Raw genomic sequence first — 18,579 nt, 5'->3', positions numbered from 1 at the left:
CCGACTTATAAGAATATTAAGAATATATTGTTTAATAATATTAACAGTTGATTTTTTTACACTAATTCTATAAAATATTCTAAACTTTTAATTATAAAAAATCCTCAGGAGCCTTAAAGCTAATTCCAAAAGAACCTTCAAAAACATAGTTTAAATTTGGGTACCAAAAATTCATGAAAATAATAAGATTTCAACAACAAATTAAGAGTATGCTTGGATACAAGTTAGAAGTGTTTTTAAGAATTTTTTTATTAGAGATATATAATTTTTTTTGAATAGAGAATCTCTCAAAAAGACTTTGACTTTATATCCAAAATCATAAATAAAATGCAACTAAATATATTGCAAATAGTTAATGTTGCACGCAGTGTAAGAAATGAAAATGAGGATTATGAATCGAAGTCTAACAAAATAACCAAAGATAGAGATTTCATGTTTAAAAAATAGAACATATATATTTATGAACACCAATAGCAACATACTAAATATCACACATGCAAAATCGATCACTGTACAGACACATACTATCAATTGTCAAAAAAGATCATTCATTATCCTCTTGTCAAACAGCATCTCATGTCACTCTCTTCCCATTGTTATGATCTGTTCTTTTTCTATCAAAGAGCATCAACTCAAGCCTCTGATCCAGATACATAGCATAGTTCCTCACAAAAGCGGAGTGATCCCATGAGCTAGAGTGAGCCCTCGCTTGGACACAGCAGAAATACAATCTCCCTTATGTACTTCTCGGTCGCAGGAGAAAGATGGAAAGAAGACAGGAGGCACACTAGGAGCAGAGAAAATAGAGGGAAAAAGAAAAACAAAATACACCTTATCAAGTATTTTCTTTAAATACAAAGGGAAGACCAACTCTAAAGTCTCATATGCTCCAGTTAAGGTGATGGTTGTAACATCCTGTTTTATTTTATTTTATTATTTCTCCAATTTCCTTTAATTGCAAAAATAAATATTAATATATTTTTTTATTTGCTACTATTCTAATTGATAATTTTAATAATTGTATTTGCAACTATAATTGAACTGGGTTAAAAAAAAATATACTGATTAAATGTATGTGAGTCGGAATTAAAATGAAATTTGTAAGTCCAAGTAGCAGAGATGGAATTTAATAAAAATGTGAAAATAAATTTTGGTTGGTAAAAACTAAAAAGCTAATGGAAATAATGAAATAGAAGTTGCAATATCTATATTAATATTTGTCGCTAAAAGAATATCTGATGTGATAGAAAAAGGAGGAACGCAGACCGAGGCGTTTCCAGTTCGAAAGGTGAGGAGGAAGTTTAGGATTTGTGGTGGTAGCAATTAATTTACGTTTATGAATGGTTGGGAACTTTAGTTCTTTTGATTTGAGGTATTTTTGTTTGATGATGCTCTGTGAGTGTGATTGGTTGCTCATGCGATAACACTTTCCCTTCTGCTTCAGTGGATTGCTGGAAATTGTTCTTACTGATTTACATCGACTGACTGACTTGTTTCTTTTTACTGTTATTGGAATGAGAAATTTGTGGACTATTTCATGTTCTGATTTCAAATTCTAGTTTAATTTGGTTGGTTGAGATTGTGGAAGTCTATTTTTGGTTGCTTTTGCAGGGAAATGAAAGTGTCTTTGTTGGTGAAGGGTAGGTGAGAGAAACGAAAGGGGTGTGTGTTGGGTTGAATAGGTATAGATAGGATCAATGAGCAACAACAACGCAGGAAAGGTGGTGTGTGTGACGGGTGCTTCTGGTTTCATAGCTTCATGGATCGTCAAATTCCTTCTCCAACGTGGTTACACTGTCAGGGCCACCGTTCGCTACCCAAGTCACTTCCATATCCCTATTTTAATTTATTATTGTCTTCTTCTTGTTTCAACTGGGTAGAGCTAGAGGCATACATGAATTAATGAATGTGCAATTGTGTGTGCAGGTAATCTGAAAAAGGTAGATCACTTGGTTAAACTTGAGGGCGCAAAAGAGAGGTTGCAGCTGTTTAAGGCAGATCTGTTGGAAGAAGGTTCCTTTGACTCTGTTGTGGAAGGCTGTCATGGTGTTTTTCATACTGCTTCACCTGTCCGTTTTGTTGTCAACGACCCACAGGTAGTACTAGCACATAATACTATTCTATTCTAGTTTGATGGTATTGGTTGATAGATAATGTGATTCACTTAGCTGCATTTTTTCCCCCTCATGTTAGACATTTTTTAAAGGTTTGTAGTCCTGATTGGAAATTACCTTTTTGTTACCTTTTCTAAGCATTGCCTGTTTATCCTGCTTATTTTGAAAGAAAAAAATTTGCCTGTTTATCCTCTGTTGACTTTTGTTTTCCTTATTTCAGGCTGAATTGCTTGATCCTGCAGTGAAGGGAACTCTTAATGTTCTCAAATCATGTGCAAAATCACCATCTGTCAAACGGGTTGTTTTAACTTCTTCTATTTCTGCAGTTGCATTTAATCGAAGACCTAAAACTCCTCAAGTGGTAGTTGATGAGACATGGTTTTCAGATCCAGATGTCTGTAGGGAATTAGAGGTTTGTGCTATTTTTGCTCAAATTTCTTTAGAAATGAAAAACCTGAAGCCTATGCAGGTGGAATATGTCATTTTGTTACCACTACATTGTTCAAAGTTAGGAATTGAATGCCATTTATTTTTATCTAACACAACATTTATGCATCTTACCACTACATGTGAATAGCATAAAATGTGTGTTTGCTGATCATGAATGTGAGACATGATAATTCCAAGGGCAGGGGATATTTAGGCACTATTAGATTATGGCATGTGTCTTAAACTACAAAAAAAGACATTACTTTCCCCTGAAGGAACAGAGTGAAAAGCAGTTGTTTTCCAATTATATTGAAGTGTATATCATGCCTAAATGTTAGTTTGCAAGATTGATTTACTAGTTCAGTTTACTTAGTAAGTAATGTGACACTAGTGCCCATGATGTATTGTGCAACACACTTTTATCATTCACTTCCAGTTTTGTCTCCTCCGTACCATGTTTTGCCACGAGACAAATGTGCATTAAAAAGGAGAAACAGACAGTGAAGTAATAAATATACTCCCATTGAACCTTGGCCAATGTTATTCATCAAATGCCTTGACATCCACCCCACTGCTGCTGTCCCTAACTCCACTTTGACACCCCCACTACCGGTGTTGGTGCCACTGTAGATATGGGGGGCTTGTTTGGATAAAGTTATCCATAAGCACTTATGGTATGGGAGAAGAAAATAAAATGGAAAAATGAAATGAGCTTATCCATAAACCAAAAAAGCTAATTTGTAGAAGCTCTATTCTATTAGCTTCTCTAAAAGCTTATATTAACTTAGCATAAGCTAATATTAGCTTATGGAGAAGCTTATTTTATTTTTTTCTCCTATAAGTGTTTTTGGAGAAGTTTACCCAACAGGCCCATGGTCCATACAACTTTTTAAACTGTTTCAAGTTTCAACATTATTCAACAACTGTTTACTACTGTCAATCTTGCATTCATGGTTGCTAATTTTAATAATGTCTTCTATAGTATTTTAATAATGTCTTCTATAGTATGCTACCATGGTTGCTAATTTTCTTGCCATTTCATATTTGTGTCTTCAGTTGTGGTACACACTTTCAAAGACTTTGGCTGAGGATGCTGCCTGGAAATTTGTAAATGAAAACAGCATTGACATGATTTCTATTAACCCAACTATGGTGGCAGGACCTCTCTTACAACCAGAGATTAATGAAAGTGTTGAGCCAATTTTAAACCTAATAAATGGTAATTAGTATTTACTCATGAAGTTGTGCTGTATAAAAATTCTGTTATTCCTTTTCCTGCATCTGGAATTTTGGATTACAAGTTGTGTTCCAACTAAACCGGTTTTGCTGTGCCAACTTAATAGACAAAAGGAAACAGGAAATATGGAAATGAAAAGGGAAATATTATAAGAAAATGACGATGTAATAACTACAATTCTTAGTTAAACTTTATGTTTAAGGTATGTGCATAATATGTAATTTAGATATATGTCTACCTAAATCTCAACCATTAATTTTATATTAGAAAGTGTGTCATGGTGGGAGAATTGATTTTGTATATTTGCCAAACAAGCACACCGTTTAACTTATTTATTGCAGGTAAACCATTTCCAAATAAATCTTTTGGATGGGTCGATGTGAAAGATGTTGCTAATGCTCATATTCTGGCCTATGAAATTGCTTCAGCTAGTGGAAGATATTGTTTGGTTGAGAGAGTCATACACTACTCTGAACTTGCTACGATTTTACGTGGTCTGTACCCCACATTACAAATTCCAGATAAGTAAGTATAATTTTCTAATACATGAATTGGGATCCCCATTTATTGAAACTCCTTTTGAGAGCATTTTACGGGCTTGTTTGAAAACTCAACTCAAGCTGAAAATGAAAAGATTCAGTTTGGATAAATATTTATACGACAAAAAATAAGATGATAAAATAAATCAAATTTCTCTCCTTAGTTAAAATCAATTTACACAGCTTCACTTTTTTCCAGGAGTTTTGTTATTTAACTTTTTCAAAAGTTAAGGTACATAACTTTGATATTTAGTTATGTAAGAAATTTTATTCATTTTACCTTCTTATTTCTTCTCTTAAAAAGTACTTGTTGAGAAGTTTTCCTAAACAGGACTTTAGTGATGTTTGTTCAATGTTATACCAAAACATTAGTCCTTGACTTCACAAAATGTCATTCATTTTAATTGTCTTTTACTGTCGTTTTTGTACAAAAAGGGCTAAAGGGGATGTCCTTATAAAATCAAGGATTAAAGAAGAGGTTTTAAAATCTCAAGGACTAAATTGTCTGATACATACATTTTTTATGACTAATTTGGAGGTTTACTCCTCATTCATTTGCCCTTTGATTCTTTAAAAAAACAACCTTGTTAAATTTGGTACTAGCCTAGAGATATTTCATTATTTTGAAGCTGAAATTATCTTTCTTGTTTTCATTGTTATATTTCCTAGTGATTGCTTCTTGCAGTATTTATCATCTTAGATGATTGCCATCTGATTAAACATATAGAGTAACCTTCATTTAGAGATGTAATTGTGTGTGTGTATTCAAAGAGTTATCGCAACAAAATTATATTTCTTCAGATAAGATCAAGTGTAACAACTTCGAAGATGTAATCCCTACAACTACAACTTGTGGGGGGTACAACCTTGAAACCCCAGTATACATCATTTGACCAATAAAAAATGATCCCGCAAATGTTGAGTTCCATACATAAGAATCATGGGCGATTGGTTTCTTTCATATTAATTCTACCTACACATACTTTTGTTTGTATGCCCGCACTTACCATTTAAATATTTTAGTTTTTACTTTTGTTTTTCTAATAACATTTGCACTTTCTCAAATTTCAACAATGTTATCAGGTGTGAGGTAGATGAGCCGTATATCCCAACATACCAGATTTCCACAGAAAAGGCAAAAAAGGACTTGGGAATAGAGTTTACTCCTTTGGAAGTGAGTCTCAGGGAGACTGTGGAAAGCTTTAGAGAAAAGAAGATTGTCAACTTTAATCCGTGATCTATCCTAAATAAATAAATGTCGATGATCTCAACCACGTTCAATTTGTGACTATGATAAATGTCAGGCTTCAGAAGGAATTATCACTGTAAAATATGGATTGCAAACAGGTTAACATTGTTTGATGAAGGACCGAATATAAAAGGATAAATTGTATATAAATTCCTGAACTTTGGGCGAATTATGCTTTGTCCTTTTTTATGAATTTCAACTGTACAATGTTCGAGTACAAACCTCTCGTGATTTCTAACGTCGATCTCCTTCGATTTATTCATTGAAGAAAGTTAATGTACGATAGGGAAAAAATAAAGATATCAAATGTAACATTACTCGAGTTTGTTTGGGTGTTGAGGGTGTATTTTTGGGAGAACCCATATCTTTTGGTTAGAAGCCAAGAACTAGTCCCACGACTTGGTATCAAATTCTTGATCACATGCATAAAGGTCAAAGCTATCTACCAATTATTCATGTCATCCTATGTTAGTTGACATTACTTGAGTAGCATTACGAATTCCATTAGCTCGACAAATTGCAAAATCAATATTATTCCAAATCAGTTATGGTACCAAATTTGAAAAACTGAAGTCAAACGTACAGTTAAATTACTTTCTACTAACAATTAAGCAATGAATTCCTTTTATCTCTAAGGTTTTTATTTTCTTTATCTATCCATAAATGATACAATGAGAATCTATACATTTGTAACGTTACAATTCATTGTTTGTCAGATACGACTTTTGTTTATCTACTTACGTATTTAAGTAAATATAAGTGTCGAATATATTTTACTGAAAACGGAAACGGAAATGGATTGTGTAAACACTTGGCACATTAGTCGTAAGTCGTTGGTAAAGGAATTCAAATTCATGGGTCATTAGTTACTGGAAACATCAAGCCTACATGACACCATTTTGTAAACAACATTCTTTAAACATATCAGGAATGTACACAATACCCCTTACATGTCAAGAGGTAAAGAGCTTATGAATTTATGTATTCCTTTGGACGTAAGTCCCGAGGAGATTGTGGAAAGTTTGAAATAATGTTTTGAAGCAAGGTTTGAATAAAATTCAAACTAGTCAGTTTGAATAAAATTCAAACTAGTCAGTTTGAACGAATCAAAAAAAAAAAATGACACTCTAAATTGTGAGTGTACTTTCATTGTACCCAAAGAATGTTTAAACCAACATCAGTTACCATTCTAAAGAATGAATACAATCACCATTTTCGTACCCTCCCCTAACATGAACTGCATGAGCGTTTACATAAACTATAAACTTAAACCAGACCAAGTAGTCAGCAAATTATACCCCCAAGTCCCACCTGAACATCTCAAGGTACTATAACATCAACCATGCTCCACTTTTAGTCTGTAATATCAAAACAAAGTTTAGCCTCATCCCAAGGTCCATTGATCTCAAACTTGTACTCCTGAATCCTTATAAGCCAATAAGGGCAAACAACGTTGACAAAAACCAACAAACTAAGCAGCAGCACAAAAAGTAGGCGATGCAGTGTGTACACAAAACTTAAGGTCATGGCCATCAAACTGATAGAAAAGCATAGGTGCAAGCGGAAGGAATATTTCTTAATACAGTAAGTAACCAGTGGAGCAAAAAGGAAAACCTGCAATGAGAATAACATGATAGCAAACACATGTAGTCTCGATGGAAGGCGAGAAGCAATAAAAACAGAGGCGACTACAGAAGCATTTACAGAGATACAACTGGTCAATGCAGGATTCTTCAGAACCCCCGGGGCTTTGACGGTGGATTCTGAATAGTCATGCAGAAAAAGGTGAAGTATGAGAAGTGATGCAGCTACTGCCCAAATGGAATCCGAACTAATGGACCTTGTAAGAGTTTGATAGATGGGAGCCAAAACATATAACACAGTTATGAAAAAGGAGATATTAAGGAAATAATGGAAGAGAAGGCTAAGGGAAAGCATTTCTTGAGTAAAAAGGAGAATTAAAAAACCTGAAACAAGAAGACCTACATCAATAAGAAGGAGAGAATTTTCATCAATAGTTGATGCAAGTGTACAAGTCCAGACCAAGACAACAAGAGCAACAATACATAAATATTCAGAAATGGAAACCGAGTCCAGCATCACCTTTAGCATGTCCCGTTTTACAACACTGGCATTCATGACCATTCCTTCAAGGAAAGATTCATCTGTATGATTGTCATCATAACCAGGTTGCATACCACCATAAGCTACTTTTCTCCATCTGGGATGAGTCGGTGAAGAATTATTTACCAAGCTAGGATTCATTGCAGTAAGTTAAATAATTTCAAACAGGCCTGCTGGGTCAAATCTATTGTATGGCAAGACCTAATTGTCCTTTAATAACGAAATCTTGCTCCACAAATGTGCCATCTTCAGGCTTACTCAATCAGTGGTAGGGCATATCATATCTCAGTTGCACTTTCTTGTCTTACAAGCTTGTACATATGAAAGTCATCTCCATATTCTGAAGAATAAAAGATGATGAAGTTACATACAAAGGAGAAAAAAAGGTATCTCCACGCAATAGACAATAGGAGAGATTAACAAATGTTATCATCACAAGTCAAGGCTAAAAGATTCAAACTTTTAATAGTATTATGGAAAGATCGAGCATAGAACAAAGAAGATAGTTATATGAGAGGCACATATACAAAATTATTTTCAGTAAAAGTCAAAGATATTTGACATTACAGTTGTCACCAATTACATCATTGAACTGGATGAAATTCCACAAGCCAAGAATGTTCAGATTAGTAGGTAAGGAAACCTAAGGCAGTATTGAGTATACATTGTAAATGGTTTGGATTATTGGATATTAGTGGAACCTTATTAGGAATATTACAAATTGTACTCACTTAGGTACAAATTTCAGCTTTTTAGTAGTATAGTCAAAGAATACTACAGGTAGACACGGTCCTTCCCATTATCAGAAGAGCAGAATACCAAAAACCATCCGAGATACAATTCAATTCACTAACTTTAAAAAATAAGGCCAGTCACACTAATCATTACCCATTAGCATTTATGTAGCAAAAACCCTTGTTAGGGTTTACCCACTGAATGAATTAAAAAAGAACAAGAAGCAAAATCAATATAAAAGCAATTAATAAAGAAAATCCATAATATCAAAATTCTGTTCATAAACATGACAAGCAGTTCATCAAAAGTGCAATTGAATCAACCAAAGTAAGATTCAACAATCAGACCATAAAAAACAGAGATTAAAACTTAACATCACACCTTCAATTAGAAGTAATCGTGCCTAGAGAACAACAGAACGGACAGAACGGGTAGCTTTACGCAGGCGCTCCAAACGACGTCGTCACGACTTACGAGTTCAAAGCAAAGGGAAATTGGAAGCAGGACGAAGGTGAAAAGCGATTGGGCGGTCGTTAAGTTAATGGTTAAAGTGATTCATTAACAAGGTAAAGCCAAAAATGGCTTTGTGCCTTTGTTTTCTCTCCTATGTGCTGTCACGAATGTTACGAGATTCGCACCGGTTAACTGCATCATCAGGTTTATATTAAAAAGTTATAAATATTTCACAACCTGCAAAATGCCAAATAAAAATAAATCAATTAGACATCGTTGAACCATGTTGATTTAATTAACAATTTCTGATTTCAGGAGTCAACATAATTTCACATTGCAGGCATAATCATGCACTCTGGTTTGGGGTCATCAATTATCTGATGAGTTTGATTTCCGTGTAATTTCGGTGTAAAAATTTATTATGGTTTAATGTACTCTTTTAAGTTTTTTTTTTGGTTAAATTTGATTTTCTAATTTATAAAAATGTTTCAACTTCTTGATCATCGTCATTCATTCCATTAGAATTGTTTACTGTAAAATCTACATAATAGATTAAGTGTCATTCTCTTAAGTGATATGGGGACACAAACTTAGACATAAATGGACAGTGAGGATTAAACTGAATTTTTTTAAAAATTAAAAAATCAAATTAAACTAAAAAAATTAAAAACTAAATTAAACCAAAATAATAAATTAGAAAAAAAAAATAACTTAACCGTTTACATATTTTAGGTCAATGACAATAATAAATTTAGTCTAGGATTCAACTATTTTTTTCGATTTATCTTTGCATCATCTATGAATAAATTTAGTCTAGGATTCAACGATTCTTTTTTTGATTTATCTTTACACCATATGCAAAAAGTCACAAAACTCATCTGAGTAAATTATTTTAACCTTTCTATTGTGACAACCTCTTTGCTAAATTTTGTCCTTTTAACAAATGAAATCCAGCTACATCAATTTATTTCTCTTGGCATATAATATAATATAGTACATATTACATGAAAGATCTTAAAACATGACCCCTGATTGATTCATTGTGCACCTTCTCCCCCCGATTATGTTAGGACGTGCAATTTTATGTTAGAAAAAGAACCGATAAGGCCTACCAAATACATTAAAGATGGCAACGCAAAGATGGAATTATTGTTGGAAGTTAAAATAAAATGTTATAGTGATTTATGATTTATAACAAATGAGGATAGATTCTGCGTAATCAACAATGATGAGTTCCCAATGTCTCGGAGTGGTGATCGTTTTGGGACTAACAATCCATCACCACCTCTACCACCATGTGCTTTTCTTGAAACATCATTATGCTTGCTATTTTCTGTAACTTTATTTTTTTCCTTTGAACTACAAACCACTATTCGCTTCTCCAACTCATTCTGTGTGTCCACGGGAGTGGGTGAACATTTGATCCCCTTAGCTGCCGTCTGTTCCTTCCTCAGATCACCACGGAGTACGGAGAGTTCTGCTTCAAGCTCATTTGTTTTACTTTCAGATGAAAGAGCTTTTTCTTTCCATTCTTGCACCTGTGAAAGTGAAAGAAAACACAAGATTAAGAGACCAAATGCAAGCCAAGGAAATGTTTTGAGCTTTTTTTGGTAATGAATGTGATGTTTAATCTGCCAAAAACTAGATATGAATACCCTTTTTTGTGTGTGGCATGAGATCCTTACACAATGCCAAAGTGATTAACTAGAAATGCTATCAATCACGTTTTGAACACTGTCAGTCTCAGGTGCACTAATGCTGAGCTTACAGAAGTCAAATGAATTAACTAGTTGTTGGTTATGTTTTCCACCCACCAGCTGGTGTGAATGCCCAAAATTTTCTCTTTCAACTTTTGATTGAAAGAGGGATCATCAGATGAAAAGCATGGAAACATTGAGCATAAAGTCCAAACATTTAAATTTGTCAAATAAGACAACTAGCCACGACGTCTATATGTTAGCAAAGAAGTTAAAAAAAAGAAAAAAGATATGGTGCTCAGTGAAGTATCTGAACAATGTTATTGGTCAACCATGGAAGCAAAGAACGTAAATTATTTTAGAATGGATATGAAACTTACGAGTATTGCATAAGAAACAAGAACTTTAAGGAAAACTTAGAAATGGAATAAATAGAACAAGTGGAAACAATGAACTGTATCTTACAGCATTGTGTAGGGATTGGATTTGAAAATCAGAGTGCCGTGCCCGATCTTCCCAAAAATCTCGAGAAGCCTGCAATTCCTCCATCTCTTCCCTCACCTTACCTAGCATCTCCTGCATTTGTGACCATTGCTCAGTTTCTGTTCTAACTTGCTCTACAATTCTTCGTACAACAGTCTTGCAATGTCCAGAACATGGATTCCCTTCACAAAACAATTTTTCCTGCAGGATTTGTCAATCCAAAGGTTGGTAAGAAATCTTTCTCTTAATTCAGTTAGTCTAGACAATTGAGTTTTGCATAAGAAAAGGTTGACCACTCTTCAACTTTGTTTTCGATTTGAAAAGAATTAGTACACTACCACACTAAAATAAGTCAAATCAATTCATGTCCAGATTTTCCTATTGGTGGTGGGATTTATTAGTCGGATTAAACAGGATTAGGTACACTATAGCAAAAACATTGTGTGTGTACTGTGCACTGTGTACACTAAATGTTAACAATAACCTACTATCAACTAGTGATGAGCAAAGAAATGAAGGATATATACCTGATGAGGTACTCGTACCGAAGATGAATCTTGATATTCAAGTCTTTTGGAATTTGAACCAGAACTAGCAAGAGAACTACTAGCAGTGGACAGCAGTGAATTATACTCTTCCTCCATTCTCTGTAATAATATGCCCTTTGACAATCCCTCCATTTTCCTCCTCAAAATCTCCACCTGTAAATTTTAATAAAATCCATGAGAAGAAAACACCAAAATAACAACAAAAGACAACTGGAGAATAACAAAATGCTCTATGGCATGCTTGGACAAAATACGTAGCAGATAAATGTAGAAGAATACCGGGATGTTTTTTTATTTTATGGAGTTAACCAAAACTCAATACATGTTTTGAGGGCAAAACATTAAGGTTTCTTTCTTACTTACATTTAGTTTTCCACTTGCAACAACGTTGTCATCAACTATGCTACTTCTTTTAATTGACAAGCTTATGTTTTCCATCTCTTGAAACTCCCTCAAATAAATCTCATCTGATGACCCTCCAATCTGCTCCAGTCGCCTCTGCAGAACAGAAACCTGCTTGTCAAAATTTCTGTTCTTCCTGGCCCCTAAATCCTTGACTTTCGACCTCCTGTGCAATCTCTGAAGTTTCAGTGTCAACTCATGAATCTCCTCATCCAAAACCATATCAACATTCTTCCCTTCACAAATCTTGATTCTTCCCTGCATTCCGCATCGCAAGTTAAAGATCAGAAGGTCCAAATCATAAGAAAAGACAAGTAAAAGCCAAACCACTGAAAACTATAGTAAGTACAATTACCCCACCAATTCATAATGCATCAAATGTGACAAAAACTATTCAATTCAAATGTTCCTATAAAATAAACACCCACCCCACTTTCAAAACTTTGGACAATAAACATTAAAAATTGCAGCATATATGAGACAAACAAAGTCATAGCAAAGTTGAAAGAAGACATTCCCCGGAGCTAAATTTGGAAACACCTCATCACAAACTGCTTTGATCATATTGTATGATCTTTTAGTCAATGTTGAAATGAAGACAATAAGAGAATATGGAGTAGGAAAGAGAGAAGGGGCACTAACAGAAACAAGTGTGTGAAGTGCAGATCTTAGAGTAGTCTCCATCTGAACACGAGTCCTCTCTAACTTCTTAACCGCAATCTCCTTCTCCATCCTCAACAGGTTACATTCTGCTCTCAACATTTCCGCTTGAAACTTCCACTTTTCTTCCTCCAAAGCCCACCCTTTTGGACTCTGACTTCTGCTCTCAACTCTCTCCCTCCGCCTCTCACCCTCGGAACTGTTGTTGTTGTTGTCCAACACCACTATTGGAACACGTGCACGTCTTTCTCGATCAATGAGAGCCCACAACCTGTTAGTAGTATTGGATTTAAGGTCCCTCCGGGAAGAGGGTCTCCGGCGAGGGAAGTGAAGGATCCTGGGGGTGGGAGGAGGAGGAGCGTGGTGGCGCCACCTAGGTCTTCTTGATGCTGCAGTTGCCATGGTTTTTCAAGTCATGCAACAGCAGAAACAAGTGACTATATAATACACAGAGAAGGAGTAAGTGATAAAGAGGTGGTTGGCGTGCAACCTCGTGAAGTGGAAGAACAGAGATTTCAAATGAAAAAGTGTGTGTGGGCTGTTAATAACAGACAAGGTTTATGGTATGCGTTTGTTTGGGTGCTTTTTGCTTGGGGTTTCTCTCTATTTATTTCCAACGTTGGACACTGTTTCCTTGTTTACGGGAATTTGAAAAACACCGTCTCTTTCAAATTGCAAACATACATGCACTAACACAATACGTTAAAATTTTGCCCACCTTAATTTACTCATCCATATCATATCTCTGCTTACAAAAATAGTACTACTACCATAAACAAAACAGTGTGTGATAGAAGATACACTAACACTTCTTAAAAATTATTTAAAATAACTATCATTTTAAATTTTTAATATAAGATTAATTGTTTTTTTTACTTATATCTCTTATAATATTAATAATCAACAATAAAATTTATAAATAAATTAATGATAATGTAAGATTAATTTTATAAAATTATTATTCTCTTTTATTTATTTTTATTACTTTTTCTATGTTCATGTGAAATCAATATTATTTTGGGAAGGAGAAAGTAATAATTGAGTCCTAAAATCTTTCTAAAAAAGATATTTTAAAAATTAATTTCTTATAATCGAAAGTATAATACGTTTAGAGTTTTTTTTAACGGTAATTTTAGACTTACAATTCACTTTTACTTGAATAACCGTTATTTTATTTTTTTTGTGAGAGGACTTGAATAACCGTTATTAAGTTCTATAAAGTAGTATTAATTGTAGACTACTATTATTATTCAATGGTGGAGATTATTTTGTTTGTTCAATCCAATTTACTTAGTTTATTTATTTATTGCTTGTAGTAATTGTCGTGTTTGGTGAATTGGTGACTAATTAGTTTTTTTTAGAGGAGTGACTGAATAATTTGTACTTATTGAATACATTAATTAATTAATATAAGATTGTTTTAACTTCATTAATTAATAATTTTGAATTTAAATCTTAAATATATATTTTCATTAAAAACTGTCATTTATAGTAATCTTAGTTTACTTAAACAGAGTTATCAATATTTTTTTAGTATTTGAATTTATAACTTTCCTTTTTTATACAATTTTTTTGTCAGCTTTTTTCTTATATGGTACTCTCTTCAATTTTAAATATAAAAAAATATTTTTCTTAGTCTCAAATATAAAAAAAAATTAATTAATTTTATCTCATTTAATATTATTATTTCTAAAATATCATTTATTTATTGAGGTCTTAATTCCAATGACTTTTTTTTATTTCTAATATCAAATTTTTATAAAAAAAAAAAGTAAGTTAAGAAAAAAATTATTTTTTGGTTAAAATTGATGCCATTAAACTTGATTAAATAACATTTTAAGTTGGAAGTATATAATAACACAACAAAAACTGAACCCTGTCTTCAAGCATCTATTCAACTCAACTAAGTCAACCCTAATGATTATCTATAAATATTAATAATCTATAATTATTAATAATAAAAATTATCACATTTAGTATATATACTTCATTGAATAATTTTATCTTTAAATTAATTTTAAAATTTTAAATTTTTCTTCTTTTAAATTTTCACTACTTTTATATTATTAGTTTTTTTATCATGTCATTTTTTATTAACTGTATTTAACTTATATTTTTTATTATTTAAAAAATTTAGAAAGGCACGAATGGTCTCTCTTCCCTAGTTCTAATAACTTTCTTTATAAACTATTTTAATTTTGCATGTTTCTTTTAAACGCATTTTTTATTTTAAATGAGTCGCATTGAAATTAATCGTGTGCGCATATGGTAAATCTCAATTTATTAGAAGTCACATTCAAAATCTTGAAGAAGAAAAAATAATAAAGGTGCACGTGTTATTCAAACCAGACTTAATACTTATAAAAAAAAAATAAAAAGAGAAAGGAAAAGGCAACTAGTATTTTCTTAATTCTTTTCTTTTCACAAGAACAAATGCAACTAGTTTGAAAGACTGGTTATATTGTTGTAATCGTTCATATTACGTGATTAGCACTCTCTTTAATTTAAGTTGAGAACGTTCAATAATGGTTTTCCAAAAAAAAAATCCCAAAATACATATTATGTATCGTTGAAAGATTGTTTTTTTTATATATAAAACAAACTAATAAATTAACTGAAAATTTAAATTAATTTATGGAATTATAAGTATTTATTCAAAAGTCATTTAATTAATAAATAAATATAAATTACATAAAAATATGTTTATTTATTTATTATCATTCCTGATTATTTGAAAGAGTAATGGGATGGGACATATGTGGTTGAATATTTTTCTTGAAATAAGTTTATTCAATAAGTTTCTCAATGTTAAATGAGTTTATTGAAAAGGAAAAAGAAATTAATTGAAGTAGTTTTTCTTAGAGTTTATTCAATAGGTATATTCTAAACATGTCAGAAGGGGTTCTACATGCAAATACTTTAATGTTCAAATAAGTTTTTAGTATAATATATTGTATTTTTTAGCCTGCCTAGAACAACAGAATAATATATAGAATTGTGTACGTACTTGGTCAAGGTTGCTGTGAGGAGCATGTGTTGGATTTTTGTTTGGGGTGTTCTAAACTCACTTTAGGGAGTAAACTCAATTTTGTAATATGTTTGATTACTCTAAAAGAAATATGTTCACTTGATCATATATGTTCAGAAAATTATTAGTAGATTAGTGAATTATTTCACGTGTACATATTTGTGACAGTAGTGGTTGCATGATTTAAAAATTGATTATTAAACGACTATTACCGATAATTCTTATCTATAGAGATGAATTAGTCTTATCAATAACTTTGATAACAGAGATTTTCTTTTTTTGATACTGACAACATAGACATATTAAAAGAGTCAATTATGGAGTCAAATTTAATTTAATTTGTAATCAATATATTACTTATTAATTATTATTATTAATTTTTTGTTAATAAAAAATTTAAATTTATAATCTTTTTTCTTTTTTCTTATCTTTTACTAGTATGTTAATCTTATATTTTCTCGAAAATTCAAAGAGTGAAACCAATGAGACTTAATTGTAAGAAACTTACAAATCACTTACTAGTATTATTTATTAAATTCAAAGAAATATTAATTCAAAATTGATGATATTTTTTTAAAAGTCAATACAAAAGAGTGAAAAGGCATTTTAAATTACTTGTATAAGTAGTATTCTCTTTAAATTCATATATAAATAAAAATAATTAATTTCATACTACGAAAGTTAATTAACATAATCTAATTTTATTAATTTGAAATAAAAAATAAAATTATTTCTAAAATATAATTTATTATCATGAATAAAAAAAATTAAATTTACTATATTTAAGTCAGGCATGAGGTTGATTTGATTATACGCAATTTTAGTTTTGAAAATGCAAGAGTTTGTCAGCGCATGTTTTGAAAGAAGTCTCACATAAGAAGGTGTTTGTCACTCATTAATCAGTGATTAAATGAGATCAATAACTGCTCCGTGCCGTCCATTTTGGATTCTTCATCTTAACTTTTTTAGTAATACCACTGCCACTTTCTTTCAACGCACACAATTTCACACTAGCCGTTGCTCATCAATGAATTTTAATTACGTAATTAAAACCATTTTTTATTAAAATTAAAAATATCATTAATATATTGTCATCCTAATTTTAATGTATTTTATTAACTTCTTAATCCTAATTTTTCTAAGACACAAAATAATAATTTCTTCATTCCTAATAATACATTAAATTTTAATTTGTTAATTATTTATATCATCATTCTAAAATTATTTTTTTATCTTTCTATTTACTTAATTATTTTTATTAATATTTGAAGAAAAAATAATTAAATAAAAATATGTAAAAAAAATAAATAATTTATGCATCTATAAATTTTTTAAAAATCTTATATAAAAAGACAAACAAATTTTCTTAAAAAATTATAATTAGAAACGAAAGAAATAAGACATTGATTATTGGTAAAAAAAAAAAGATAAAACAAAAATTCATCAACATTATTATTAAAAAAAGTATTAATAATATTACTGCATAAAAATTTAAAGTATTTTATATTCATTTTTAAGAACTTAAAATTATAGTATTAAATATTTATAAAAACATTGGTCACGAAGACATAGTAGTAGACTAGTACTTACTATTAATGGCGTCACGATGTCACGGCAGTTCTGTACTATTACCGTCTAGCTTATCGTTTGGACATATTTAATTGGCCGCATCATCTCTTTTTGTTTTTTCTTTTCTTTTCGCTTTTTTATTTTTTACACGGTTGGGGATTCAAATGTCAAATAATAACTCTTTTCTTTAATCAGGTACATAGATATAAAACAATTTTTTAAAATTTTCAAAAATAAATATTTTATGCTCAGCAATAAAATATTGGATACAATTATTAAAGTTTGATTTTGATCGGTTGATTTTTTTTTTCATTTCTAGCTTTTCTTATTTTAAAATGTACATATTTATTTTAAGTTTTATCTAAACTATTTTTACCTCTGATAAAATGCTATCTAAAATCAAATGTCATATATTTTTAAACAACAGAAAACATACATTTTAAAATTGAATGAACAAAATACAGACAAAATGATATAAAATAACTTAAATTGAATTTTAATAATTTTAGAGAAACAAAAAATATATTTTTCTTCAAAATAGTTTTGAAAATATTGATTCATAAATTAAGAAAATTTATTTTAAAATATTCTTTTAGGTAATTATAAATACGTTATAGCAATTAATAGTAAACATGATGTTCTTGAAAATTAAATACTAATAACTAAACATATTTAATTTTTAACCTACCATACTAGAGTTCGTGTGATAAAAAATAGATAGTCTAAGATTTTAAGTTTTTTTTAATACAATGTGAATAAAAAGATCAAATATATAATGGCGTGTATAGTTATATGAATGATTAGGAAGAAAAAAAAAATGACATGAGTTCCCACGTATTTTTAATTTTTTTTATCCAACAGGATACATTTTCATTATTTTCTCGGTGGTACAAAATACAGGAGTAATAATTGTACTTTCTTTTGTATTCTTTATATTTTGTTTTTTTCTTTTTCTTTTAGAAGTACCAAACAAAATATTGAGGTAAGGGTATTGATCAGCAAAACTTACTAGTAAAAAAAAACTTTAGGTTGGACCATGCCTCATTTCACACAACTTACTTTATAATTTTATTTTAGTTTACTATTCAAATTAATTCCACGCATTGTGATACGTGTTTTAAGTTACCGTAAAAAAAAAAGTTTACATTAGTTTAAATATATATATATATATATATTATGGGATGATGTCATGCGATAACTTTATATTTATTTTCTTTAAAATTATAATTAAATGACATATACCAATTTAATTATTCATTCAAACAAATATCATTTTATTCTATTATGTTAACAGATTATATTTAATTATTAT

At 30.9% G+C, this 18,579-nt stretch overlaps 3 protein-coding genes across 5 annotated transcripts; 1 reads left to right on the top strand and 2 right to left on the bottom strand.

Moving 5' to 3' along the window:
* The first annotated feature begins 516 nt into the window (after positions 1–516).
* On the top strand, positions 517–5,737 carry LOC100799213 (bifunctional dihydroflavonol 4-reductase/flavanone 4-reductase-like). 3 transcript variants are annotated; one of them, XM_041007085.1, is made up of 7 exons: positions 517–898; positions 1,612–1,821; positions 1,927–2,096; positions 2,335–2,526; positions 3,600–3,762; positions 4,122–4,305; positions 5,403–5,737. In XM_041007085.1, the coding sequence occupies exons 2-7, from the start codon at positions 1,698–1,700 to the stop codon at positions 5,554–5,556; spliced, it is 987 nt and encodes a 328-aa protein (XP_040863019.1). In that variant the 5' UTR covers positions 517–898; positions 1,612–1,697; the 3' UTR covers positions 5,557–5,737.
* A 951-nt stretch (positions 5,738–6,688) lies between these two features.
* On the bottom strand, positions 6,689–9,143 carry LOC100796558 (phosphatidylinositol N-acetylglucosaminyltransferase subunit C). The gene is made up of 2 exons (XM_003540172.5): positions 8,809–9,143; positions 6,689–8,032 (listed from the first exon to the last, which is right to left on the bottom strand). Exon 2 carries the CDS (start codon positions 7,831–7,833, stop codon positions 6,922–6,924), a length of 912 nt encoding a protein of 303 aa, XP_003540220.1. The 5' UTR covers positions 7,834–8,032; positions 8,809–9,143; the 3' UTR covers positions 6,689–6,921.
* A 767-nt stretch (positions 9,144–9,910) lies between these two features.
* LOC100788120 (uncharacterized) lies at positions 9,911–13,251 on the bottom strand. Its single transcript, XM_006591957.4, has 5 exons — positions 12,653–13,251; positions 11,972–12,268; positions 11,588–11,761; positions 11,043–11,261; positions 9,911–10,418 (listed from the first exon to the last, which is right to left on the bottom strand). The coding sequence occupies exons 1-5, from the start codon at positions 13,070–13,072 to the stop codon at positions 10,053–10,055; spliced, it is 1,476 nt and encodes a 491-aa protein (XP_006592020.1). The 5' UTR covers positions 13,073–13,251; the 3' UTR covers positions 9,911–10,052.
* Between the last annotated feature and the right edge of the window lie 5,328 nt (positions 13,252–18,579).

Source organism: Glycine max, chromosome 12, assembly GCF_000004515.6.
Source record: "Glycine max cultivar Williams 82 chromosome 12, Glycine_max_v4.0, whole genome shotgun sequence".
Classification (NCBI taxonomy): domain Eukaryota; kingdom Viridiplantae; phylum Streptophyta; class Magnoliopsida; order Fabales; family Fabaceae; genus Glycine; species Glycine max.
The sequence above is the reverse complement of the archived record's forward strand: the minus strand, read 5'-3'. Positions and strand labels throughout refer to the sequence as shown.

Coding starts and splice junctions, on each gene's coding strand:
- LOC100799213 (XM_041007085.1), top strand. CDS start 1,698: ATGAGCAACAACAACGCAGGAAAGGTGGTGTGTGTGACGGGTGCTTCT. Junction 2,097..2,334: donor TTGTTGTCAACGACCCACAG/GTAGTACTAGCA, acceptor TCCTTATTTCAG/GCTGAATTGCTTGATCCTGC. Junction 3,763..4,121: donor AATTTTAAACCTAATAAATG/GTAATTAGTATT, acceptor TATTTATTGCAG/GTAAACCATTTCCAAATAAA.
- LOC100796558 (XM_003540172.5), bottom strand. CDS start 7,833: ATGAATCCTAGCTTGGTAAATAATTCTTCACCGACTCATCCCAGATGG.
- LOC100788120 (XM_006591957.4), bottom strand. CDS start 13,072: ATGGCAACTGCAGCATCAAGAAGACCTAGGTGGCGCCACCACGCTCCT. Junction 11,762..11,971: donor TTGCAAGTGGAAAACTAAAT/GTAAGTAAGAAA, acceptor TAAAATTTACAG/GTGGAGATTTTGAGGAGGAA. Junction 10,419..11,042: donor TCCAATCCCTACACAATGCT/GTAAGATACAGT, acceptor TCACTTTCACAG/GTGCAAGAATGGAAAGAAAA.